Genomic DNA, 24,602 nt, shown 5'->3' on the forward strand with positions numbered 1-24,602 from the left:
GGAGTCGGGCAAGGCAGAGGTGAGGTGGGGCTGGAAGGAGAAAGGTTTCTGTAAGTCCCCGGGAGGCTAAGGAGAGTGTGGGCGAGTGTCTGCCTGGGTCCGGGGGGGTAGCGAGGAGGGATTGGGAAGAGGCTGAGGTACCGGGTGCCTGTTGTGTGCCAGTTGTTGTTGGTAAGGCTTGTCCTCGGGGCCTCGCAGGTGCGTGAGGCCGTTTGGAGAGCGTGTGGGAGCAAAGGTGTGTCCACGGTAGGAGAAGAAAGAGGGTAGGGGTCCCTTAAGGCCCGTGGGCATGCGGGAGTGCCTGTGAGCGCATGGGATGCGCCCGCGGGTGTTGCAGGAGGCGTTTTGGCGTTTTTGGGTAGCCGCTGTGCCTCGCTGTTGCAAGGTGCTGTGCATCAGGGGAGGTTGCTGCTGAGTGGCAAAAGGGCGGCCTCGCCACTGTGTTGGAGAAGGGCAAGAGGGAGGACGCAGGGAAGTGGAGGCCGGTGAGGGTGAGACTGAGGCCAGTGGCTGGGCTGTTTCTGGAGGAGGTTTGTCTGGGCAGGTGTTTCTGAAGAGCTGAGTGCCGTGGAGGTGAGCGGGAGGAGGGAGCCTGCGTTTTCCACGGGCAGATGCTGCGTGAGTGGGGTGGTAGCTGGGCATGAGGAGGTGAGTGGTGGGCGGTGTTGAGCAGGGTAGAGCAGTGGACGTTGCACGCGGCGATTTTTGGAAAGGCCTTTGTCAGAGGCTGGCCTCTTTTGGCTAGCGGCAGCTCGGCTCGGTGCGCTCTGCCTAGGTTAGGGCGGAGAGGGGTGTGACGAGAAGGGGAACGCGGCTCTCCGGAGAGCTGCAGTCAGGGGTGCAGCGTGCTGTTGGCAGGCAGTAACTGGTGGGGGGGCCGGGTGGGGGGGTGGGTGGGTGTTGGCCCCAGAGCTGTTTGATGCGTGCATTGCCGCCGTGGTTGATGGGAAGGCTGCGCTCCGAGGACAGTTGTGGCTGCCGGAGAGGTGTCGGAGTGGAGCGGTCATTGGGCCGGAGGGCAGGGCTGCTCCTGATGGGGGGGGGGTTGGGGGGGGGGGGGGGGACGGACCTGGAGAGGCGGGAGAAGTAACCCGTGTGGCGGGAAGCTGCTGAAGTTGCAGAAGGGCCAGCGCAAGGTCTTGCGCGTGGGATGGCCTGAGCGGCTGCCCCCGTACAGAAGATGTCCGAGACTCGTCTGGACACGGCGGTGAGCTCCCCGATGTCCTGAAGAGCCGCCTGGAGGCGGGAGTTGGGCTCGGTGAGGCCTGGAGGTGGCTTCCAACTGGAACGATCGCGCTATGATTCTTTGAGGCCCACGACACCCAAGTTTTTACAAAAGGTCTTTATTTGCCTTGAATAAATAGGGGAATAAATAGAGCAATACAATTGTCATAATAAATAGAATAAGTTAAATAAATAGGTGTATTTTGGGGGGTTGGGGAGTGGCGGGGGCAGCGTGAGGGCGTCGGCAAGTTGCTGGCAGCAGCTGGTTGCCTCGGAGAGAGAGGGGAGTCGGCAGTGCAGCAGGCGAGATGCGTTGGTGGGCACGAAGTAGTGGGGTGGCTCGCGTTGTCCCTGGGTCTGTGCGTGGGGTCTCTGCGTTCCCCGTTGGTGGGTGCCTTTGGGGAGCAGCCGTGGGTGTGGGGCGCGCAGGGGCACGTTGGTGCGTGGGGTGCCGAAGCGTGGCCGTTGCCACGGTCGTGGTGCTGCTGGGCTCTGCGTGGTGCTGGAGGAGGTGGCGGAGGTGGCTTGGTGCGGGTGTTGTGGGGGGAGGGGGGGCAGGCGAGGCGGGTGTTGTGGGAGTGAGGGTCCCTGGGTGAGGGTGCGGGTATTGGGTGAGGGGGGCGTGGATGCGCGGTTGCGGTGAGGAGGCGTTGTGGCTAATCTGCCAGGGTGCGGGTGAGGTTGTGGATGCGCTGGAAGGAGGCGCGAGCTTCGAGGCCGACTTTGTCCCAGGCGCAGGGGCTGTGGTGGTTTGTGCGGAGGAAGTCCTGGATGCGCCGGAAGTACCCGTTGATGGTGAGCCAGGCGTTGCGGGGCCCTTGGCTTTTGACATCCGCGTCGGCGCGAGGGAGGCATTGCTGGAGGAGTTGGATTTGGTCGTGGAGCTGGTTGAGGAGCTGTTGGTGGGCTTGGCTGTCCCAGTGCGCGGGGGTGTTTTCGTTGCTGAGAGTGGTGAAGAGGTGCTGGAGGACGCGGAGGATGGCGGCGGTGGCTTGTTGTGGGGACTGGATTGCCAGGAGGGTGTCGGGGAAGGGGAAAGGTGGGTCGTGTTGGGCGCAGGGCTGAGGCGGGCTGGGAGCCATGGCGTGGAGGAGCTGGAGGCTGTCCCAGTTGAAGGTGCTCTGTTGGGTGCGAAGGTTGGCGCATCTGAGGGCCGCGCTGAGAGCGGGCAGGAGGAGCAGGAGGACCGGGGTGCTGTGCCGCAGGCAGGGGTGTCGGGTTGCGGGCGCAGCCATGGTGGTGTGTCCGGTTGTCCGGTGGTGGTGCCGCCGTGCGGGAGGATCGTGAGCGTGGGTCGTGTTGGCGAGTGCTGTGCTTGCGGCTGTGCTGTGCGTCCGGCTTTATGTGGTGCCGCATCTTTCCCTTTGGCGTTTTCTAGTTGCGAAGAATTTCCTGCTCTCGTTTTCCGTTTTGGTTTGTGGCTGTGGTGGCTTTTGCGGTGTTTGTGGGAGTGCGCTTGTGGGTCTGTCGTGGTGGTGCTGTTGATGTTTTGGGGGCAGCCCGTTTGGGGGAGGCTGTGTGTTGTCTTGTTGTGTTTCCGTGGGGGATATGAAAGTGCCTGTGGCCGCGGCCTTTGGGGCAGCTGTGCTGAGGGTGTGTTTGAGGGTTTTCCTTTTGCCTTGCCGTTGTGGTCCCGTGCCCGCTTTGCGCGTTTGAATTTCTCCACCTCCCAAACTCGTGTTTTCCTGATGCCGCGTCCTGGTCTTGGTTGAGTTGCTTTTGCTTTGAGGATGCCTGTTGTTTTTGTTTTCCTGGGAGTGCGTCGGTGGTCTTGGTGCTCTGGAAGCGTTGTCGCGTGCTGTATTTTGGGAGAACGTTGGGAGGTGCGTGGTGCGGCCTGGTGCAGAGGACAGGTTGCGTTAGAGGAGGTGGCTCACGGCCTCGCGCGCTTGAGCTTTGAGCGTGTGCGTGGATGAAGATGCCACGGTCTCTGTGCTCCGTTTTGGTGTGCTTGAGTCCCACGACGGTTGCGGGTGGTGGTGGGGATGGGGAGGTGTGTGTGCGCGTGTGGTTTGTGCTGCTTGGGGAAGAATATGTGGCGTTGCCCCTTGTGCCTTTGCGTGTGGTGGTGCGTGTGTGTTGCCGAGTGAGCGGGGTCCGTGCAGAGGTGGAGAGGTGTGACGTGGTTGGGCTCACGGAGAGGTGGTAGGGCGGGCTGGCGGATTGGCGAGGGGTAGCGGAGGGCGGGAGGCTGCGAAGGCAGGATGGCGTGGTCCGGGGTGGAGGCGGGGTAGCGCTGTGTGTGAAGGAGAGTCTTGAATGGGTGGAGGTGTGGGCAGGTGGGGCAGGAGGGAGGAGTTTGTGGGGTGAGGCTGAGAGGAGAGAAGAGAGGCGGTGGAGGAGCGGGTGCGTGCTGCAGGCGGGCTGCTGAAGGAGAGGGAGGGGCGGATGCTGTTGCGCGTGGGGAGGAGGAGAGAGCCGGCGAGTGAGAGGCGCTGGTCGTCCCGGTCGGCTTGGAGGAGCCGAGTAGGTGCCGGAAGGGCGATAGGGGTGCGCGCCAGGCGTCGTGGGGGTTGCCGGCACGTGTTGAGGAGAGTCTGGTCCTGGCGGTGACTGTTGAAGCGCCATGGGGAGCTAGTGTGTGGGAGCCTTCGGCCTGACTAGCGGCTGAAAGGGGTGTTGGCTGATGCAGAGGGGTGGGGAAGCGCCCTGGCAGGGCGCGGGGCCGCGGAGAGCTGTCTAATGTTCCAGGAGTGTGTGCCGGGAGCCCCCGGATGGTCTCTTGCAACGTGCGGCAGCTGGAGGAGGCGTGGCAGGCGGGCAGGCAGCATGGGTGAACGTGGGGCTGGTGCCCAAGGAAGAGGGGAGAGCGGCGAAGGTGGTGGGAGGGAGAGGAGAAGAGAGGAGAGGCTGCTTGGGAGGGGGAATGGAGAGCCAGGGTGGGTGTGAAGGGCTGGAGTCGGGCAAGGCAGAGGTGAGGTGGGGCTGGAAGGAGAAAGGTTTCTGTAAGTCCCCGGGAGGCTAAGGAGAGTGTGGGCGAGTGTCTGCCTGGGTCCGGGGGGGTAGCGAGGAGGGATTGGGAAGAGGCTGAGGTACCGGGTGCCTGTTGTGTGCCAGTTGTTGTTGGTAAGGCTTGTCCTCGGGGCCTCGCAGGTGCGTGAGGCCGTTTGGAGAGCGTGTGGGAGCAAAGGTGTGTCCACGGTAGGAGAAGAAAGAGGGTAGGGGTCCCTTAAGGCCCGTGGGCATGCGGGAGTGCCTGTGAGCGCATGGGATGCGCCCGCGGGTGTTGCAGGAGGCGTTTTGGCGTTTTTGGGTAGCCGCTGTGCCTCGCTGTTGCAAGGTGCTGTGCATCAGGGGAGGTTGCTGCTGAGTGGCAAAAGGGCGGCCTCGCCACTGTGTTGGAGAAGGGCAAGAGGGAGGACGCAGGGAAGTGGAGGCCGGTGAGGGTGAGACTGAGGCCAGTGGCTGGGCTGTTTCTGGAGGAGGTTTGTCTGGGCAGGTGTTTCTGAAGAGCTGAGTGCCGTGGAGGTGAGCGGGAGGAGGGAGCCTGCGTTTTCCACGGGCAGATGCTGCGTGAGTGGGGTGGTAGCTGGGCATGAGGAGGTGAGTGGTGGGCGGTGTTGAGCAGGGTAGAGCAGTGGACGTTGCACGCGGCGATTTTTGGAAAGGCCTTTGTCAGAGGCTGGCCTCTTTTGGCTAGCAGCAGCTCGGCTCGGTGCGCTCTGCCTAGGTTAGGGCGGAGAGGGGTGTGACGAGAAGGGGAACGCGGCTCTCCGGAGAGCTGCAGTCAGGGGTGCAGCGTGCTGTTGGCAGGCAGTAACTGGTGGGGGGGCCGGGTGGGGGGGTGGGTGGGTGTTGGCGCCAGAGCTGTTTGATGCGTGCATTGCCGCCGTGGTTGATGGGAAGGCTGCGCTCCGAGGACAGTTGTGGCTGCCGGAGAGGTGTCGGAGTGGAGCGGTCATTGGGCCGGAGGGCAGGGCTGCTCCTGATGGGGGGGGGGGACGGACCTGGAGAGGCGGGAGAAGTAACCCGTGTGGCGGGAAGCTGCTGAAGTTGCAGAAGGGCCAGCGCAAGGTCTTGCGCGTGGGATGGCCTGAGCGGCTGCCCCCGTACAGAAGATGTCCGAGACTCGTCTGGACACGGCGGTGAGCTCCCCGATGTCCTGAAGAGCCGCCTGGAGGCGGGAGTTGGGCTCGGTGAGGCCTGGAGGTGGCTTCCAACTGGAACGATCGCGCTATGATTCTTTGAGGCCCACGACACCCAAGTTTTTACAAAAGGTCTTTATTTGCCTTGAATAAATAGGGGAATAAATAGAGCAATACAATTGTCATAATAAATAGAATAAGTTAAATAAATAGGTGTATTTTGGGGGGGTTGGGGAGTGGCGGGGGCAGCGTGAGGGCGTCGGCAAGTTGCTGGCAGCAGCTGGTTGCCTCGGAGAGAGAGGGGAGTCGGCAGTGCAGCAGGCGAGATGCGTTGGTGGGCACGAAGTAGTGGGGTGGCTCGCGTTGTCCCTGGGTCTGTGCGTGGGGTCTCTGCGTTCCCCGTTGGTGGGTGCCTTTGGGGAGCAGCCGTGGGTGTGGGGCGCGCAGGGGCACGTTGGTGCGTGGGGTGCCGAAGCGTGGCCGTTGCCACGGTCGTGGTGCTGCTGGGCTCTGCGTGGTGCTGGAGGAGGTGGCGGAGGTGGCTTGGTGCGGGTGTTGTGGGGGGAGGGGGGGCAGGCGAGGCGGGTGTTGTGGGAGTGAGGGTCCCTGGGTGAGGGTGCGGGTATTGGGTGAGGGGGGCGTGGATGCGCGGTTGCGGTGAGGAGGCGTTGTGGCTAATCTGCCAGGGTGCGGGTGAGGTTGTGGATGCGCTGGAAGGAGGCGCGAGCTTCGAGGCCGACTTTGTCCCAGGCGCAGGGGCTGTGGTGGTTTGTGCGGAGGAAGTCCTGGATGCGCCGGAAGTACCCGTTGATGGTGAGCCAGACGTTGCGGGGCCCTTGGCTTTTGACATCCGCGTCGGCGCGAGGGAGGCATTGCTGGAGGAGTTGGATTTGGTCGTGGAGCTGGTTGAGGAGCTGTTGGTGGGCTTGGCTGTCCCAGTGCGCGGGGGTGTTTTCGTTGCTGAGAGTGGTGAAGAGGTGCTGGAGGACGCGGAGGATGGCGGCGGTGGCTTGTTGTGGGGACTGGATTGCCAGGAGGGTGTCGGGGAAGGGGAAAGGTGGGTCGTGTTGGGCGCAGGGCTGAGGCGGGCTGGGAGCCATGGCGTGGAGGAGCTGGAGGCTGTCCCAGTTGAAGGTGCTCTGTTGGGTGCGAAGGTTGGCGCATCTGAGGGCCGCGCTGAGAGCGGGCAGGAGGAGCAGGAGGACCGGGGTGCTGTGCCGCAGGCAGGGGTGTCGGGTTGCGGGCGCAGCCATGGTGGTGTGTCCGGTTGTCCGGTGGTGGTGCCGCCGTGCGGGAGGATCGTGAGCGTGGGTCGTGTTGGCGAGTGCTGTGCTTGCGGCTGTGCTGTGCGTCCGGCTTTATGTGGTGCCGCATCTTTCCCTTTGGCATTTTCTAGTTGCGAAGAATTTCCTGCTCTCGTTTTCCGTTTTGGTTTGTGGCTGTGGTGGCTTTTGCGGTGTTTGTGGGAGTGCGCTTGTGGGTCTGTCGTGGTGGTGCTGTTGATGTTTTGGGGGCAGCCCGTTTGGGGGAGGCTGTGTGTTGTCTTGTTGTGTTTCCGTGGGGGATATGAAAGTGCCTGTGGCCGCAGCCTTTGGGGCAGCTGTGCTGAGGGTGTGTTTGAGGGTTTTCCTTTTGCCTTGCCGTTGTGGTCCCGTGCCCGCTTTGCGCGTTTGAATTTCTCCACCTCCCAAACTCGTGTTTTCCTGATGCCGCGTCCTGGTCTTGGTTGAGTTGCTTTTGCTTTGAGGATGCCTGTTGTTTTTGTTTTCCTGGGAGTGCGTCGGTGGTCTTGGTGCTCTGGAAGCGTTGTCGCGTGCTGTATTTTGGGAGAACGTTGGGAGGTGCGTGGTGCGGCCTGGTGCAGAGGACAGGTTGCGTTAGAGGAGGTGGCTCACGGCCTCGCGCGCTTGAGCTTTGAGCGTGTGCGTGGATGAAGATGCCACGGTCTCTGTGCTCCGTTTTGGTGTGCTTGAGTCCCACGACGGTTGCGGGTGGTGGTGGGGATGGGGAGGTGTGTGTGCGCGTGTGGTTTGTGCTGCTTGGGGAAGAATATGTGGCGTTGCCCCTTGTGCCTTTGCGTGTGGTGGTGCGTGTGTGTTGCCGAGTGAGCGGGGTCCGTGCAGAGGTGGAGAGGTGTGACGTGGTTGGGCTCACGGAGAGGTGGTAGGGCGGGCTGGCGGATTGGCGAGGGGTAGCGGAGGGCGGGAGGCTGCGAAGGCAGGATGGCGTGGTCCGGGGTGGAGGCGGGGTAGCGCTGTGTGTGAAGGAGAGTCTTGAATGGGTGGAGGTGTGGGCAGGTGGGGCAGGAGGGAGGAGTTTGTGGGGTGAGGCTGAGAGGAGAGAAGAGAGGCGGTGGAGGAGCGGGTGCGTGCTGCAGGCGGGCTGCTGAAGGAGAGGGAGGGGCGGATGCTGTTGCGCGTGGGGAGGAGGAGAGAGCCGGCGAGTGAGAGGCGCTGGTCGTCCCGGTCGGCTTGGAGGAGCCGAGTAGGTGCCGGAAGGGCGATAGGGGTGCGCGCCAGGCGTCGTGGGGGTTGCTGGCACGTGTTGAGGAGAGTCTGGTCCTGGCGGTGACTGTTGAAGCGCCATGGGGAGCTAGTGTGTGGGAGCCTTCGGCCTGACTAGCGGCTGAAAGGGGTGTTGGCTGATGCAGAGGGGTGGGGAAGCGCCCTGGCAGGGCGCGGGGCCGCGGAGAGCTGTCTAATGTTCCAGGAGTGTGTGCCGGGAGTCCCCGGATGGTCTCTTGCAACGTGCGGCAGCTGGAGGAGGCGTGGCAGGCGGGCAGGCAGCATGGGTGAACGTGGGGCTGGTGCCCAAGGAAGAGGGGAGAGCGGCGAAGGTGGTGGGAGGGAGAGGAGAAGAGAGGAGAGGCTGCTTGGGAGGGGGAATGGAGAGCCAGGGTGGGTGTGAAGGGCTGGAGTCGGGCAAGGCAGAGGTGAGGTGGGGCTGGAAGGAGAAAGGTTTCTGTAAGTCCCCGGGAGGCTAAGGAGAGTGTGGGCGAGTGTCTGCCTGGGTCCGGGGGGGTAGCGAGGAGGGATTGGGAAGAGGCTGAGGTACCGGGTGCCTGTTGTGTGCCAGTTGTTGTTGGTAAGGCTTGTCCTCGGGGCCTCGCAGGTGCGTGAGGCCGTTTGGAGAGCGTGTGGGAGCAAAGGTGTGTCCACGGTAGGAGAAGAAAGAGGGTAGGGGTCCCTTAAGGCCCGTGGGCATGCGGGAGTGCCTGTGAGCGCATGGGATGCGCCCGCGGGTGTTGCAGGAGGCGTTTTGGCGTTTTTGGGTAGCCGCTGTGCCTCGCTGTTGCAAGGTGCTGTGCATCAGGGGAGGTTGCTGCTGAGTGGCAAAAGGGCGGCCTCGCCACTGTGTTGGAGAAGGGCAAGAGGGAGGACGCAGGGAAGTGGAGGCCGGTGAGACTGAGGCCAGTGGCTGGGCTGTTTCTGGAGGAGGTTTGTCTGGGCAGGTGTTTCTGAAGAGCTGAGTGCCGTGGAGGTGAGCAGGAGGAGGGAGCCTGCGTTTTCCACGGGCAGATGCTGCGTGAGTGGGGTGGTAGCTGGGCATGAGGAGGTGAGTGGTGGGCGGTGTTGAGCAGGGTAGAGCAGTGGACGTTGCACGCGGCGATTTTTGGAAAGGCCTTTGTCAGAGGCTGGCCTCTTTTGGCTAGCGGCAGCTCGGCTCGGTGCGCTCTGCCTAGGTTAGGGCGGAGAGGGGTGTGACGAGAAGGGGAACGCGGCTCTCCGGAGAGCTGCGGTCAGGGGTGCAGCGTGCTGTTGGCAGGCAGTAACTGGTGGGGGGGCCGGGTGGGGGGGTGGGTGGGTGTTGGCGCCAGAGCTGTTTGATGCGTGCGTTGCCGCCGTGGTTGATGGGAAGGCTGCGCTCCGAGGACAGTTGTGGCTGCCGGAGAGGTGTCGGAGTGGAGCGGTCATTGGGCCGGAGGGCAGGGCTGCTCCTGATGGGGGGGGGGTTGGGGGGGGGGGGGGGGGACGGACCTGGAGAGGCGGGAGAAGTAACCCGTGTGGCGGGAAGCTGCTGAAGTTGCAGAAGGGCCAGCGCAAGGTCTTGCGCGTGGGATGGCCTGAGCGGCTGCCCCCGTACAGAAGATGTCCGAGACTCGTCTGGACACGGCGGTGAGCTCCCCGATGTCCTGAAGAGCCGCCTGGAGGCGGGAGTTGGGCTCGGTGAGGCCTGGAGGTGGCTTCCAACTGGAACGATCGCGCTATGATTCTTTGAGGCCCACGACACCCAAGTTTTTACAAAAGGTCTTTATTTGCCTTGAATAAATAGGGGAATAAATAGAGCAATACAATTGTCATAATAAATAGAATAAGTTAAATAAATAGGTGTATTTTGGGGGGTTGGGGGGTGGCGGGGGCAGCGTGAGGGCGTCGGCAAGTTGCTGGCAGCAGCTGGTTGCCTCGGAGAGAGAGGGGAGTCGGCAGTGCAGCAGGCGAGATGCGTTGGTGGGCACGAAGTAGTGGGGTGGCTCGCGTTGTCCCTGGGTCTGTGCATGGGGTCTCTGCGTTCCCCGTTGGTGGGTGCCTTTGGGGAGCAGCCGTGGGTGTGGGGCGCGCAGGGGCACGTTGGTGCGTGGGGTGCCGAAGCGTGGCCGTTGCCACGGTCGTGGTGCTGGAGGAGGTGGCGGAGGTGGCTTGGTGCGGGTGTTGTGGGGGGAGGGGGGGCAGGCGAGGCGGGTGTTGTGGGAGTGAGGGTCCCTGGGTGAGGGTGCGGGTATTGGGTGAGGGGGGCGTGGATGCGCGGTTGCGGTGAGGAGGCGTTGTGGCTAATCTGCCAGGGTGCGGGTGAGGTTGTGGATGCGCTGGAAGGAGGCGCGAGCTTCGAGGCCGACTTTGTCCCAGGCGCAGGGGCTGTGGTGGTTTGTGCGGAGGAAGTCCTGGATGCGCCGGAAGTACCCGTTGATGGTGAGCCAGGCGTTGCGGGGCCCTTGGCTTTTGACATCCGCGTCGGCGCGAGGGAGGCATTGCTGGAGGAGTTGGATTTGGCCGTGGAGCTGGTTGAGGAGCTGTTGGTGGGCTTGGCTGTCCCAGTGCGCGGGGGTGTTTTCGTTGCTGAGAGTGGTGAAGAGGTGCTGGAGGACGCGGAGGATGGCGGCGGTGGCTTGTTGTGGGGACTGGATTGCCAGGAGGGTGTCGGGGAAGGGGAAAGGTGGGTCGTGTTGGGTGCAGGGCTGAGGCGGGCTGGGAGCCATGGCGTGGAGGAGCTGGAGGCTGTCCCAGTTGAAGGTGCTCTGTTGGGTGCGAAGGTTGGCGCATCTGAGGGCCGCGCTGAGAGTGGGCAGGAGGAGCAGGAGGACCGGGGTGCTGTGCCGCAGGCAGGGGTGTCGGGTTGCGGGCGCAGCCATGGTGGTGTGTCCGGTTGTCCGGTGGTGGTGCCGCCGTGCGGGAGGATCGTGAGCGTGGGTCGTGTTGGCGAGTGCTGTGCTTGCGGCTGTGCTGTGCGTCCGGCTTTATGTGGTGCCGCATCTTTCCCTTTGGCGTTTTCTAGTTGCGAAGAATTTCCTGCTCTCGTTTTCCGTTTTGGTTTGTGGCTGTGGTGGCTTTTGCGGTGTTTGTGGGAGTGCGCTTGTGGGTCTGTCGTGGTGGTGCTGTTGATGTTTTGGGGGCAGCCCGTTTGGGGGAGGCTGTGTGTTGTCTTGTTGTGTTTCCGTGGGGGATATGAAAGTGCCTGTGGCCGCAGCCTTTGGGGCAGCTGTGCTGAGGGTGTGTTTGAGGGTTTTCCTTTTGCCTTGCCGTTGTGGTCCCGTGCCCGCTTTGCGCGTTTGAATTTCTCCACCTCCCAAACTCGTGTTTTCCTGATGCCGCGTCCTGGTCTTGGTTGAGTTGCTTTTGCTTTGAGGATGCCTGTTGTTTTTGTTTTCCTGGGAGTGCGTCGGTGGTCTTGGTGCTCTGGAAGCGTTGTCGCGTGCTGTATTTTGGGAGAACGTTGGGAGGTGCGTGGTGCGGCCTGGTGCAGAGGACAGGTTGCGTTAGAGGAGGTGGCTCACGGCCTCGCGCGCTTGAGCTTTGAGCGTGTGCGTGGATGAAGATGCCACGGTCTCTGTGCTCCGTTTTGGTGTGCTTGAGTCCCACGACGGTTGCGGGTGGTGGTGGGGATGGGGAGGTGTGTGTGCGCGTGTGGTTTGTGCTGCTTGGGGAAGAATATGTGGCGTTGCCCCTTGTGCCTTTGCGTGTGGTGGTGCGTGTGTGTTGCCGAGTGAGCGGGGTCCGTGCAGAGGTGGAGAGGTGTGACGTGGTTGGGCTCACGGAGAGGTGGTAGGGCGGGCTGGCGGATTGGCGAGGGGTAGCGGAGGGCGGGAGGCTGCGAAGGCAGGATGGCGTGGTCCGGGGTGGAGGCGGGGTAGCGCTGTGTGTGAAGGAGAGTCTTGAATGGGTGGAGGTGTGGGCAGGTGGGGCAGGAGGGAGGAGTTTGTGGGGTGAGGCTGAGAGGAGAGAAGAGAGGCGGTGGAGGAGCGGGTGCGTGCTGCAGGCGGGCTGCTGAAGGAGAGGGAGGGGCGGATGCTGTTGCGCGTGGGGAGGAGGAGAGAGCCGGCGAGTGAGAGGCGCTGGTCGTCCCGGTCGGCTTGGAGGAGCCGAGTAGGTGCCGGAAGGGCGATAGGGGTGCGCGCCAGGCGTCGTGGGGGTTGCTGGCACGTGTTGAGGAGAGTCTGGTCCTGGCGGTGACTGTTGAAGCGCCATGGGGAGCTAGTGTGTGGGAGCCTTCGGCCTGACTAGCGGCTGAAAGGGGTGTTGGCTGATGCAGAGGGGTGGGGAAGCGCCCTGGCAGGGCGCGGGGCCGCGGAGAGCTGTCTAATGTTCCAGGAGTGTGTGCCGGGAGCCCCCGGATGGTCTCTTGCAACGTGCGGCAGCTGGAGGAGGCGTGGCAGGCGGGCAGGCAGCATGGGTGAACGTGGGGCTGGTGCCCAAGGAAGAGGGGAGAGCGGCGAAGGTGGTGGGAGGGAGAGGAGAGAGGAGAGGCTGCTTGGGAGGGGGAATGGAGAGCCAGGGTGGGTGTGAAGGGCTGGAGTCGGGCAAGGCAGAGGTGAGGTGGGGCTGGAAGGAGAAAGGTTTCTGTAAGTCCCCGGGAGGCTAAGGAGAGTGTGGGCGAGTGTCTGCCTGGGTCCGGGGGGGTAGCGAGGAGGGATTGGGAAGAGGCTGAGGTACCGGGTGCCTGTTGTGTGCCAGTTGTTGTTGGTAAGGCTTGTCCTCGGGGCCTCGCAGGTGCGTGAGGCCGTTTGGAGAGCGTGTGGGAGCAAAGGTGTGTCCACGGTAGGAGAAGAAAGAGGGTAGGGGTCCCTTAAGGCCCGTGGGCATGCGGGAGTGCCTGTGAGCGCATGGGATGCGCCCGCGGGTGTTGCAGGAGGCGTTTTGGCGTTTTTGGGTAGCCGCTGTGCCTCGCTGTTGCAAGGTGCTGTGCATCAGGGGAGGTTGCTGCTGAGTGGCAAAAGGGCGGCCTCGCCACTGTGTTGGAGAAGGGCAAGAGGGAGGACGCAGGGAAGTGGAGGCCGGTGAGGGTGAGACTGAGGCCAGTGGCTGGGCTGTTTCTGGAGGAGGTTTGTCTGGGCAGGTGTTTCTGAAGAGCTGAGTGCCGTGGAGGTGAGCGGGAGGAGGGAGCCTGCGTTTTCCACGGGCAGATGCTGCGTGAGTGGGGTGGTAGCTGGGCATGAGGAGGTGAGTGGTGGGCGGTGTTGAGCAGGGTAGAGCAGTGGACGTTGCACGCGGCGATTTTTGGAAAGGCCTTTGTCAGAGGCTGGCCTCTTTTGGCTAGCGGCAGCTCGGCTCGGTGCGCTCTGCCTAGGTTAGGGCGGAGAGGGGTGTGACGAGAAGGGGAACGCGGCTCTCCGGAGAGCTGCGGTCAGGGGTGCAGCGTGCTGTTGGCAGGCAGTAACTGGTGGGGGGGCCGGGTGGGGGGGTGGGTGGGTGTTGGCGCCAGAGCTGTTTGATGCGTGCGTTGCCGCCGTGGTTGATGGGAAGGCTGCGCTCCGAGGACAGTTGTGGCTGCCGGAGAGGTGTCGGAGTGGAGTGGTCATTGGGCCGGAGGGCAGGGCTGCTCCTGATGGGGGGGGGTTGGGGGGGGGGACGGACCTGGAGAGGCGGGAGAAGTAACCCGTGTGGCGGGAAGCTGCTGAAGTTGCAGAAGGGCCAGCGCAAGGTCTTGCGCGTGGGATGGCCTGAGCGGCTGCCCCCGTACAGAAGATGTCCGAGACTCGTCTGGACACGGCGGTGAGCTCCCCGATGTCCTGAAGAGCCGCCTGGAGGCGGGAGTTGGGCTCGGTGAGGCCTGGAGGTGGCTTCCAACTGGAACGATCGCGCTATGATTCTTTGAGGCCCACGACACCCAAGTTTTTACAAAAGGTCTTTATTTGCCTTGAATAAATAGGGGAATAAATAGAGCAATACAATTGTCATAATAAATAGAATAAGTTAAATAAATAGGTGTATTTTGGGGGGTTGGGGGGTGGCGGGGGCAGCGTGAGGGCGTCGGCAAGTTGCTGGCAGCAGCTGGTTGCCTCGGAGAGAGAGGGGAGTCGGCAGTGCAGCAGGCGAGATGCGTTGGTGGGCACGAAGTAGTGGGGTGGCTCGCGTTGTCCCTGGGTCTGTGCATGGGGTCTCTGCGTTCCCCGTTGGTGGGTGCCTTTGGGGAGCAGCCGTGGGTGTGGGGCGCGCAGGGGCACGTTGGTGCGTGGGGTGCCGAAGCGTGGCCGTTGCCACGGTCGTGGTGCTGCTGGGCTCTGCGTGGTGCTGGAGGAGGTGGCGGAGGTGGCTTGGTGCGGGTGTTGTGGGGGGAGGGGGGGCAGGCGAGGCGGGTGTTGTGGGAGTGAGGGTCCCTGGGTGAGGGTGCGGGTATTGGGTGAGGGGGGCGTGGATGCGCGGTTGCGGTGAGGAGGCGTTGTGGCTAATCTGCCAGGGTGCGGGTGAGGTTGTGGATGCGCTGGAAGGAGGCGCGAGCTTCGAGGCCGACTTTGTCCCAGGCGCAGGGGCTGTGGTGGTTTGTGCGGAGGAAGTCCTGGATGCGCCGGAAGTACCCGTTGATGGTGAGCCAGGCGTTGCGGGGCCCTTGGCTTTTGACATCCGCGTCGGCGCGAGGGAGGCATTGCTGGAGGAGTTGGATTTGGTCGTGGAGCTGGTTGAGGAGCTGTTGGTGGGCTTGGCTGTCCCAGTGCGCGGGGGTGTTTTCGTTGCTGAGAGTGGTGAAGAGGTGCTGGAGGACGTGGAGGATGGCGGCGGTGGCTTGTTGTGGGGACTGGATTGCCAGGAGGGTGTCGGGGAAGGGGAAAGGTGGGTCGTGTTGGGTGCAGGGCTGAGGCGGGCTGGGAGCCATGGCGTGGAGGAGCTGGAGGCTGTCCCAGTTGAAGGTGCTCTGTTGGGTGCGAAGGTTGGCGCATCTGAGGGCCGCGCTGAGAGTGGGCAGGAGGAGCAGGAGGACCGGGGTGCTGTGCCGCAGGCAGGGGTGTCGGGTTGCGGGCGCAGCCATGGTGGTGTGTCCGGTTGTCCGGTGGTGGTGCCGCCGTGCGGGAGGATCGTGAGCGTGGGTCGTGTTGGCGAGTGCTGTGCTTGCGGCTGTGCTGTGCGTCCGGCTTTATGTGGTGCCGCATCTTTCCCTTTGGCGTTTTCTAGTTGCGAAGAATTTCCTGCTCTCGTTTTCCGTTTTGGTTTGTGGCTGTGGTGGCTTTTGCGGTGTTTGTGGGAGTGCGCTTGTGGGTCTGTCGTGGTGGTGCTGTTGATGTTTTGGGGGCAGCCCGTTTGGGGGAGGCTGTGTGTTGTCTTGTTGTGTTTCCGTGGGGGATATGAAAGTGCCTGTGGCCGCAGCCTTTGGGGCAGCTGTGCTGAGGGTGTGTTTGAGGGTTTTCCTTTTGCCTTGCCGTTGTGGTCCCGTGCCCGCTTTGCGCGTTTGAATTTCTCCACCTCCCAAACTCGTGTTTTCCTGATGCCGCGTCCTGGTCTTGGTTGAGTTGCTTTTGCTTTGAGGATGCCTGTTGTTTTTGTTTTCCTGGGAGTGCGTCGGTGGTCTTGGTGCTCTGGAAGCGTTGTCGCGTGCTGTATTTTGGGAGAACGTTGGGAGGTGCGTGGTGCGGCCTGGTGCAGAGGACAGGTTGCGTTAGAGGAGGTGGCTCACGGCCTCGCGCGCTTGAGCTTTGAGCGTGTGCGTGGATGAAGATGCCACGGTCTCTGTGCTCCGTTTTGGTGTGCTTGAGTCCCACGACGGTTGCGGGTGGTGGTGGGGATGGGGAGGTGTGTGTGCGCGTGTGGTTTGTGCTGCTTGGGGAAGAATATGTGGCGTTGCCCCTTGTGCCTTTGCGTGTGGTGGTGCGTGTGTGTTGCCGAGTGAGCGGGGTCCGTGCAGAGGTGGAGAGGTGTGACGTGGTTGGGCTCACGGAGAGGTGGTAGGGCGGGCTGGCGGATTGGCGAGGGGTAGCGGAGGGCGGGAGGCTGCGAAGGCAGGATGGCGTGGTCCGGGGTGGAGGCGGGGTAGCGCTGTGTGTGAAGGAGAGTCTTGAATGGGTGGAGGTGTGGGCAGGTGGGGCAGGAGGGAGGAGTTTGTGGGGTGAGGCTGAGAGGAGAGAAGAGAGGCGGTGGAGGAGCGGGTGCGTGCTGCAGGCGGGCTGCTGAAGGAGAGGGAGGGGCGGATGCTGTTGCGCGTGGGGAGGAGGAGAGAGCCGGCGAGTGAGAGGCGCTGGTCGTCCCGGTCGGCTTGGAGGAGCCGAGTAGGTGCCGGAAGGGCGATAGGGGTGCGCGCCAGGCGTCGTGGGGGTTGCTGGCACGTGTTGAGGAGAGTCTGGTCCTGGCGGTGACTGTTGAAGCGCCATGGGGAGCTAGTGTGTGGGAGCCTTCGGCCTGACTAGCGGCTGAAAGGGGTGTTGGCTGATGCAGAGGGGTGGGGAAGCGCCCTGGCAGGGCGCGGGGCCGCGGAGAGCTGTCTAATGTTCCAGGAGTGTGTGCCGGGAGCCCCCGGATGGTCTCTTGCAACGTGCGGCAGCTGGAGGAGGCGTGGCAGGCGGGCAGGCAGCATGGGTGAACGTGGGGCTGGTGCCCAAGGAAGAGGGGAGAGCGGCGAAGGTGGTGGGAGGGAGAGGAGAAGAGAGGAGAGGCTGCTTGGGAGGGGGAATGGAGAGCCAGGGTGGGTGTGAAGGGCTGGAGTCGGGCAAGGCAGAGGTGAGGTGGGGCTGGAAGGAGAAAGGTTTCTGTAAGTCCCCGGGAGGCTAAGGAGAGTGTGGGCGAGTGTCTGCCTGGGTCCGGGGGGGTAGCGAGGAGGGATTGGGAAGAGGCTGAGGTACCGGGTGCCTGTTGTGTGCCAGTTGTTGTTGGTAAGGCTTGTCCTCGGGGCCTCGCAGGTGCGTGAGGCCGTTTGGAGAGCGTGTGGGAGCAAAGGTGTGTCCACGGTAGGAGAAGAAAGAGGGTAGGGGTCCCTTAAGGCCCGTGGGCATGCGGGAGTGCCTGTGAGCGCATGGGATGCGCCCGCGGGTGTTGCAGGAGGCGTTTTGGCGTTTTTGGGTAGCCGCTGTGCCTCGCTGTTGCAAGGTGCTGTGCATCAGGGGAGGTTGCTGCTGAGTGGCAAAAGGGCGGCCTCGCCACTGTGTTGGAGAAGGGCAAGAGGGAGGACGCAGGGAAGTGGAGGCCGGTGAGGGTGAGACTGAGGCCAGTGGCTGGGCTGTTTCTGGAGGAGGTTTGTCTGGGCAGGTGTTTCTGAAGAGCTGAGTGCCGTGGAGGTGAGCGGGAGGAGGGAGCCTGCGTTTTCCACGGGCAGATGCTGCGTGAGTGGGGTGGTAGCTGGGCATGAGGAGGTGAGTGGTGGGCGGTGTTGAGCAGGGTAGAGCAGTGGACGTTGCACGCGGCGATTTTTGGAAAGGCCTTTGTCAGAGGCTGGCCTCTTTTGGCTAGCGGCAGCTCGGCTCGGTGCGCTCTGCCTAGGTTAGGGCGGAGAGGGGTGTGACGAGAAGGGGAATGCGGCTCTCCGGAGAGCTGCGGTCAGGGGTGCAGCGTGCTGTTGGCAGGCAGTAACTGGTGGGGGGGCCGGGTGGGGGGGTGGGTGGGTGTTGGCCCCAGAGCTGTTTGATGCGTGCGTTGCCGCCGTGGTTGATGGGAAGGCTGCGCTCCGAGGACAGTTGTGGCTGCCGGAGAGGTGTCGGAGTGGAGCGGTCATTGGGCCGGAGGGCAGGGCTGCTCCTGATGGGGGGGGGTTGGGGGGGGGGACGGACCTGGAGAGGCGGGAGAAGTAACCCGTGTGGCGGGAAGCTGCTGAAGTTGCAGAAGGGCCAGCGCAAGGTCTTGCGCGTGGGATGGCCTGAGCGGCTGCCCCCGTACAGAAGATGTCCGAGACTCGTCTGGACACGGCGGTGAGCTCCCCGATGTCCTGAAGAGCCGCCTGGAGGCGGGAGTTGGGCTCGGTGAGGCCTGGAGGTGGCTTCCAACTGGAACGATCGCGCTATGATTCTTTGAGGCCCACGACACCCAAGTTTTTACAAAAGGTCTTTATTTGCCTTGAATAAATAGGGGAATAAATAGAGCAATACAATTGTCATAATAAATAGAATAAGTTAAATAAATAGGTGTATTTTGGGGGGTTGGGGAGTGGCGGGGGCAGCGTGAGGGCGTCGGCAAGTTGCTGGCAGCAGCTGGTTGCCTCGGAGAGAGAGGGGAGTCGGCAGTGCAGCAGGCGAGATGCGTTGGTGGGCACGAAGTAGTGGGGTGGCTCGCGTTGTCCCTGGGTCTGTGCGTGGGGTCTCTGCGTTCCCCGTTGGTGGGTGCCTTTGGGGAGCAGCCGTGGGTGTGGGGCGCGCAGGGGCACGTTGGTGCGTGGGGTGCCGAAGCGTGGCCGTTGCCACGGTCGTGGTGCTGCTGGGCTCTGCGTGGTGCTGGAGGAGGTGGCGGAGGTGGCTTGGTGCGGGTGTTGTGGGGGGAGGGGGGGCAGGCGAGGCGGGTGTTGTGGGAGTGAGGGTCCCTGGGTGAGGGTGCGGGTATTGGGTGAGGGGGGCGTGGATGCGCGGTTGCGGTGAGGAGGCGTTGTGGCTAATCTGCCAGGGTGCGGGTGAGGTTGTGGATGCGCTGGAAGGAGGCGCGAGCTTCGAGGCCGACTTTGTCCCAGGCGCAGGGGCTGTGGTGGTTTGTGCGGAGGAAGTCCTGGATGCGCCGGAAGTACCCGTTGATGGTGAGCCAGGCGTTGCGGGGCCCTTGGCTTTTGACATCCGCGTCGGCGCGAGGGAGGCATTGCTGGAGGAGTTGGATTTGGTCGTGGAGCTGGTTGAGGAGCTGTTGGTGGGCTTGGCTGTCCCAGTGCGCGGGGGTGTTTTCGTTGCTGAGAGTGGTGAAGAGGTGCTGGAGGACGCGGAGGATGGCGGCGGTGGCTTGTTGTGGGGACTGGATTGCCAGGAGGGTGTCGGGGAAGGGGAAAGGTGGGTCGTGTTGGGTGCAGGGCTGAGGCGGGCTGGGAGCCATGGCGTGGAGGAGCTGGAGGCTGTCCCAGTTGAAGGTGCTCTGTTGGGTGCGAAGGTTGGCGCATCTGAGGGCCGCGCTGAGAGTGGGCAGGAGGAGCAGGAGGACCGGGGTGCTGTGCCGCAGGCAGGGGTGTCGGGTTGCGGGCGCAGCCATGGTGGTGTGTCCGGTTGTCCGGTGGTGGTGCCGCCGTGCGGGAGGATCGTGAGCGTGGGTCGTGTTGGCGAGTGCTGTGCTTGCGGCTGTGCTGTGCGTCCGGCTTTATGTGGTGCCGCATCTTTCCCTTTGGCGTTTTCTAGTTGCGAAGAATTTCCTGCTCTCGTTTTCCGTTTTGGTTTGTGGCTGTGGTGGCTTTTGCGGTGTTTGTGGGAGTGCGCTTGTGGGTCTGTCGTGGTGGTGCTGTTGATGTTTTGGGGGCAGCCCGTTTGGGGGAGGCTGTGTGTTGTCTTGTTGTGTTTCCGTGGGGGATATGAAAGTGCCTGTGGCCGCAGCCTTTGGGGCAGCTGTGCTGAGGGTGTGTTTGAGGGTTTTCCTTTTGCCTTGCCGTTGTGGTCCCGTGCCCGCTTTGCGCGTTTGAATTTCTCCACCTCCCAAACTCGTGTTTTCCTGATGCCGCGTCCTGGTCTTGGTTGAGTTGCTTTTGCTTTGAGGATGCCTGTTGTTTTTGTTTTCCTGGGAGTGCGTCGGTGGTCTTGGTGCTCTGGAAGCGTTGTCGCGTGCTGTATTTTGGGAGAACGTTGGGAGGTGCGTGGTGCGGCCTGGTGCAGAGGACAGGTTGCGTTAGAGGAGGTGGCTCACGGCCTCGCGCGCTTGAGCTTTGAGCGTGTGCGTGGATGAAGATGCCACGGTCTCTGTGCTCCGTTTTGGTGTGCTTGAGTCCCACGACGGTTGCGGGTGGTGGTGGGGATGGGGAGGTGTGTGTGCGCGTGTGGTTTGTGCTGCTTGGGGAAGAATATGTGGCGTTGCCCCTTGTGCCTTTGTGTGTGGTGGTGCGTGTGTGTTGCCGAGTGAGCGGGGTCCGTGCAGAGGTGGAGAGGTGTGACGTGGTTGGGCTCACGGAGAGGTGGTAGGGCGGGCTGGCGGATTGGCGAGGGGTAGCGGAGGGCGGGAGGCTGCGAAGGCAGGATGGCGTGGTCCGGGGTGGAGGCGGGGTAGCGCTGTGTGTGAAGGAGAGTCTTGAATGGGTGGAGGTGTGGGCAGGTGGGGCAGGAGGGAGGAGTTTGTGGGGTGAGGCTGAGAGGAGAGAAGAGAGGCGGTGGAGGAGCGGGTGCGTGCTGCAGGCGGGCTGCTGAAGGAGAGGGAGGGGCGGATGCTGTTGCGCGTGGGGAGGAGGAGAGAGCCGGCGAGTGAGAGGCGCTGGTCGTCCCGGTCGGCTTGGAGGAGCCGAGTAGGTGCCGGAAGGGCGATAGGGGTGCGCGCCAGGCGTCGTGGGGGTTGCTGGCACGTGTTGAGGAGAGTCTGGTCCTGGCGGTGACTGTTGAAGCGCCATGGGGAGCTAGTGTGTGGGAGCCTTCGGCCTGACTAGCGGCTGAAAGGGGTGTTGGCTGATGCAGAGGGGTGGGGAAGCGCCCTGGCAGGGCGCGGGGCCGCGGAGAGCTGTCTAATGTTCCAGGAGTGTGTGCCGGGAGCCCCCGGATGGTCTCTTGCAACGTGCGGCAGCTGGAGGAGGCGTGGCAGGCGGGCAGGCAGCATGGGTGAACGTGGGGCTGGTGCCCAAGGAAGAGGGGAGAGCGGCGAAGGTGGTGGGAGGGAGAGGAGAAGAGAGGAGAGGCTGCTTGGGAGGGGGAATGGAGAGCCAGGGTGGGTGTGAAGGGCTGGAGTCGGGCAAGGCAGAGGTGAGGTGGGGCTGGAAGGAGAAAGGTTTCTGTAAGTCCCCGGGAGGCTAAGGAGAGTGTGGGCGAGTGTCTGCCTGGGTCCGGGGGGGTAGCGAGGAGGGATTGGGAAGAGGCTGAGGTACCGGGTGCCTGTTGTGTGCCAGTTGTTGTTGGTAAGGCTTGTCCTCGGGGCCTCGCAGGTGCGTGAGGCCGTTTGGAGAGCGTGTGGGAGCAAAGGTGTGTCCACGGTAGGAGAAGAAAGAGGGTAGGGGTCCCTTAAGGCCCGTGGGCATGCGGGAGTGCCTGTGAGCGCATGGGATGCGCCCGCGGGTGTTGCAGGAGGCGTTTTGGCGTTTTTGGGTAGCCGCTGTGCCTCGCTGTTGCAAGGTGCTGTGCATCAGGGGAGGTTGCTGCTGAGTGGCAAAAGGGCGGCCTCGCCACTGTGTTGGAGAAGGGCAAGAGGGAGGACGCAGGGAAGTGGAGGCCGGTGAGGGTGAGACTGAGGCCAGTGGCTGGGCTGTTTCTGGAGGAGGTTTGTCTGGGCAGGTGTTTCTGAAGAGCTGAGTGCCGTGGAGGTGAGCGGGAGGAGGGAGCCTGCGTTTTCCATGGGCAGATGCTGCGTGAGTGGGGTGGTAGCTGGGCATGAGGAGGTGAGTGGTGGGCGGTGTTGAGCAGGGTAGAGCAGTGGACGTTGCACGCGGCGATTTTTGGAAAGGCCTTTGTCAGAGGCTGGCCTCTTTTGGCTAGCGGCAGCTCGGCTCGGTGCGCTCTGCCTAGGTTAGGGCGGAGAGGGGTGTGACGAGAAGGGGAACGCGGCTCTCCGGAGAGCTGCGGTCAGGGGTGCAGCGTGCTGTTGGCAGGCAGTAACTGGTGGGGGGGCCGGGTGGGGGGGTGGGTGGGTGTTGGCGCCAGAGCTGTTTGATGCGTGCGTTGCCGCCGTGGTTGATGGGAAGGCTGCGCTCCGAGGACAGTTGTGGCTGCCGGAGAGGTGTCGGAGTGGAGCGGTCATTGGGCCGGAGGGCAGGGCTGCTCCTGATGGGGGGGGGTTGGGGGGGGGGACGGACCTGGAGAGGCGGGAGAAGTAACCCGTGTGGCGGGAAGCTGCTGAAGTTGCAGAAGGGCCAGCGCAAGGTCTTGCGCGTGGGATGGCCTGAGCGGCTGCCCCCGTACAGAAGATGTCCGAGACTCGTCTGGACACGGCGGTGAGCTCCCCGATGTCCTGAAGAGCCGCCTGGAGGCGGGAGTTGGGCTCGGTGAGGCCTGGAGGTGGCTTCCAACTGGAACGATCGCGCTATGATTCTTTGAGGCCCACGACACCCAAGTTTTTACAAAAGGTCTTTATTTGCCTTGAATAAATAGGGGAATAAATAGAGCAATACAATTGTCATAATAAATAGAATAAGTTAAATAAATAGGTGTATTTTGGGGGGTTGGGGAGTGGCGGGGGCAGCGTGAGGGCGTCGGCAAGTTGCTGGCAGCAGCTGGTTGCCTCGGAGAGAGAGGGGAGTCGGCAGTGCAGCAGGCGAGATGCGTTGGTGGGCACGAAGTAGTGGGGTGGCTCGCGTTGTCCCTGGGTCTGTGCGTGGGGTCTCTGCGTTCCCCGTTGGTGGGTGCCTTTGGGGAGCAGCCGTGGGTGTGGGGCGCGCAGGGGCACGTTGGTGCGTGGGGTGCCGAAGCGTGGCCGTTGCCACGGTCGTGGTGCTGCTGGGCTCTGCGTGGTGCTGGAGGAGGTGGCGGAGGTGGCTTGGTGCGGGTGTTGTGGGGGGAGGGGGGGCAGGCGAGGCGGGTGTTGTGGGAGTGAGGGTCCCTGGGTGAGGGTGCGGGTATTGGGTGAGGGGGGCGTGGATGCGCGGTTGCGGTGAGGAGGCGTTGTGGCTAATCTGCCAGGGTGCGGGTGAGGTTGTGGATGCGCTGGAAGGAGGCGCGAGCTTCGAGGCCGACTTTGTCCCAGGCGCAGGGGCTGTGGTGGTTTGTGCGGAGGAAGTCCTGGATGCGCCGGAAGTACCCGTTGATGGTGAGCCAGGCGTTGCGGGGCCCTTGGCTTTTGACATCCGCGTCGGCGCGAGGGAGGCATTGCTGGAGGAGTTGGATTTGGTCGTGGAGCTGGTTGAGGAGCTGTTGGTGGGCTTGGCTGTCCCAGTGCGCGGGGGTGTTTTCGTTGCTGAGAGTGGTGAAGAGGTGCTGGAGGACGCGGAGGATGGCGGCGGTGGCTTGTTGTGGGGACTGGATTGCCAGGAGGGTGTCGGGGAAGGGGAAAGGTGGGTCGTGTTGGGTGCAGGGCTGAGGCGGGCTGGGAGCCATGGCGTGGAGGAGCTGGAGGCTGTCCCAGTTGAAGGTGCTCTGTTGGGTGCGAAGGTTGGCGCATCTGAGGGCCGCGCTGAGAGCGGGCAGGAGGAGCAGGAGGACCGGGGTGCTGTGCCGCAGGCAGGGGTGTCGGGTTGCGGGCGCAGCCATGGTGGTGTGTCCGGTTGTCCGGTGGTGGTGCCGCCGTGCGGGAGGATCGTGAGCGTGGGTCGTGTTGGCGAGTGCTGTGCTTGCGGCTGTGCTGTGCGTCCGGCTTTATGTGGTGCCGCATCTTTCCCTTTGGCGTTTTCTAGTTGCGAAGAATTTCCTGCTCTCGTTTTCCGTTTTGGTTTGTGGCTGTGGTGGCTTTTGCGGTGTTTGTGGGAGTGCGCTTGTGGGTCTGTCGTGGTGGTGCTGTTGATGTTTTGGGGGCAGCCCGTTTGGGGGAGGCTGTGTGTTGTCTTGTTGTGTTTCCGTGGGGGATATGAAAGTGCCTGTGGCCGCGGCCTTTGGGGCAGCTGTGCTGAGGGTGTGTTTGAGGGTTTTCCTTTTGCCTTGCCGTTGTGGTCCCGTGCCCGCTTTGCGCGTTTGAATTTCTCCACCTCCCAAACTCGTGTTTTCCTGATGCCGCGTCCTGGTCTTGGTTGAGTTGCTTTTGCTTTGAGGATGCCTGTTGTTTTTGTTTTCCTGGGAGTGCGTCGGTGGTCTTGGTGCTCTGGAAGCGTTGTCGCGTGCTGTATTTTGGGAGAACGTTGGGAGGTGCGTGGTGCGGCCTGGTGCAGAGGACAGGTTGCGTTAGAGGAGGTGGCTCACGGCCTCACGCGCTTGAGCTTTGAGCGTGTGCGTGGATGAAGATGCCACGGTCTCTGTGCTCCGTTTTGGTGTGCTTGAGTCCCACGACGGTTGCGGGTGGTGGTGGGGATGGGGAGGTGTGTGTGCGCGTGTGGTTTGTGCTGCTTGGGGAAGAATATGTGGCGTTGCCCCTTGTGCCTTTGCGTGTGGTGGTGCGTGTGTGTTGCCGAGTGAGCGGGGTCCGTGCAGAGGTGGAGAGGTGTGACGTGGTTGGGCTCACGGAGAGGTGGTAGGGCGGGCTGGCGGATTGGCGAGGGGTAGCGGAGGGCGGGAGGCTGCGAAGGCAGGATGGCGTGGTCCGGGGTGGAGGCGGGGTAGCGCTGTGTGTGAAGGAGAGTCTTGAATGGGTGGAGGTGTGGGCAGGTGGGGCAGGAGGGAGGAGTTTGTGGGGTGAGGCTGAGAGGAGAGAAGAGAGGCGGTGGAGGAGCGGGTGCGTGCTGCAGGCGGGCTGCTGAAGGAGAGGGAGGGGCGGATGCTGTTGCGCGTGGGGAGGAGGAGAGAGCCGGCGAGTGAGAGGCGCTGGTCGTCCCGGTCGGCTTGGAGGAGCCGAGTAGGTGCCGGAAGGGCGATAGGGGTGCGCGCCAGGCGTCGTGGGGGTTGCTGGCACGTGTTGAGGAGAGTCTGGTCCTGGCGGTGACTGTTGAAGCGCCATGGGGAGCTAGTGTGTGGGAGCCTTCGGCCTGACTAGCGGCTGAAAGGGGTGTTGGCTGATGCAGAGGGGTGGGGAAGCGCCCTGGCAGGGCGCGGGGCCGCGGAGAGCTGTCTAATGTTCCAGGAGTGTGTGCCGGGAGCCCCCGGATGGTCTCTTGCAACGTGCGGCAGCTGGAGGAGGCGTGGCAGGCGGGCAGGCAGCATGGGTGAACGTGGGGCTGGTGCCCAAGGAAGAGGGGAGAGCGGCGAAGGTGGTGGGAGGGAGAGGAGAGAGGAGAGGC

At 63.3% G+C, this 24,602-nt stretch overlaps 7 protein-coding genes across 7 annotated transcripts in view; 1 reads left to right on the top strand and 6 right to left on the bottom strand.

Moving 5' to 3' along the window:
- The window catches only part of LOC138064673 (ubiquitin-associated protein 2-like), a 112,606-nt gene that overhangs the window by 62,220 nt on the left and 25,784 nt on the right, over positions 1-24,602 (top strand). The window lies entirely within an intron of this gene.
- LOC138064786 (interferon-like) lies at positions 1,785-3,179 on the bottom strand. The gene has a single exon (XM_068928714.1). It carries the CDS (start codon positions 2,457-2,459, stop codon positions 1,881-1,883), a length of 579 nt encoding a protein of 192 aa, XP_068784815.1. The 5' UTR covers positions 2,460-3,179; the 3' UTR covers positions 1,785-1,880.
- Positions 5,893-7,189, bottom strand: LOC138064501 (interferon-like). The gene has a single exon (XM_068927376.1). The coding sequence runs from the start codon at positions 6,560-6,562 to the stop codon at positions 5,984-5,986; it is 579 nt and encodes a 192-aa protein (XP_068783477.1). The 5' UTR covers positions 6,563-7,189; the 3' UTR covers positions 5,893-5,983.
- LOC138064527 (interferon-like) lies at positions 10,003-11,283 on the bottom strand. The gene has a single exon (XM_068927477.1). It carries the CDS (start codon positions 10,654-10,656, stop codon positions 10,078-10,080), a length of 579 nt encoding a protein of 192 aa, XP_068783578.1. The 5' UTR covers positions 10,657-11,283; the 3' UTR covers positions 10,003-10,077.
- Positions 13,911-15,392, bottom strand: LOC138064510 (interferon-like). Its single transcript, XM_068927393.1, has one exon. It carries the CDS (start codon positions 14,763-14,765, stop codon positions 14,187-14,189), a length of 579 nt encoding a protein of 192 aa, XP_068783494.1. The 5' UTR covers positions 14,766-15,392; the 3' UTR covers positions 13,911-14,186.
- On the bottom strand, positions 18,200-19,504 carry LOC138064493 (interferon-like). Its single transcript, XM_068927344.1, has one exon. The coding sequence runs from the start codon at positions 18,875-18,877 to the stop codon at positions 18,299-18,301; it is 579 nt and encodes a 192-aa protein (XP_068783445.1). The 5' UTR covers positions 18,878-19,504; the 3' UTR covers positions 18,200-18,298.
- On the bottom strand, positions 22,316-23,617 carry LOC138064787 (interferon-like). The gene has a single exon (XM_068928715.1). It carries the CDS (start codon positions 22,987-22,989, stop codon positions 22,411-22,413), a length of 579 nt encoding a protein of 192 aa, XP_068784816.1. The 5' UTR covers positions 22,990-23,617; the 3' UTR covers positions 22,316-22,410.

Source organism: Struthio camelus, chromosome Z (assembly GCF_040807025.1).
Source record: "Struthio camelus isolate bStrCam1 chromosome Z, bStrCam1.hap1, whole genome shotgun sequence".
NCBI lineage: Eukaryota > Metazoa > Chordata > Aves > Struthioniformes > Struthionidae > Struthio > Struthio camelus.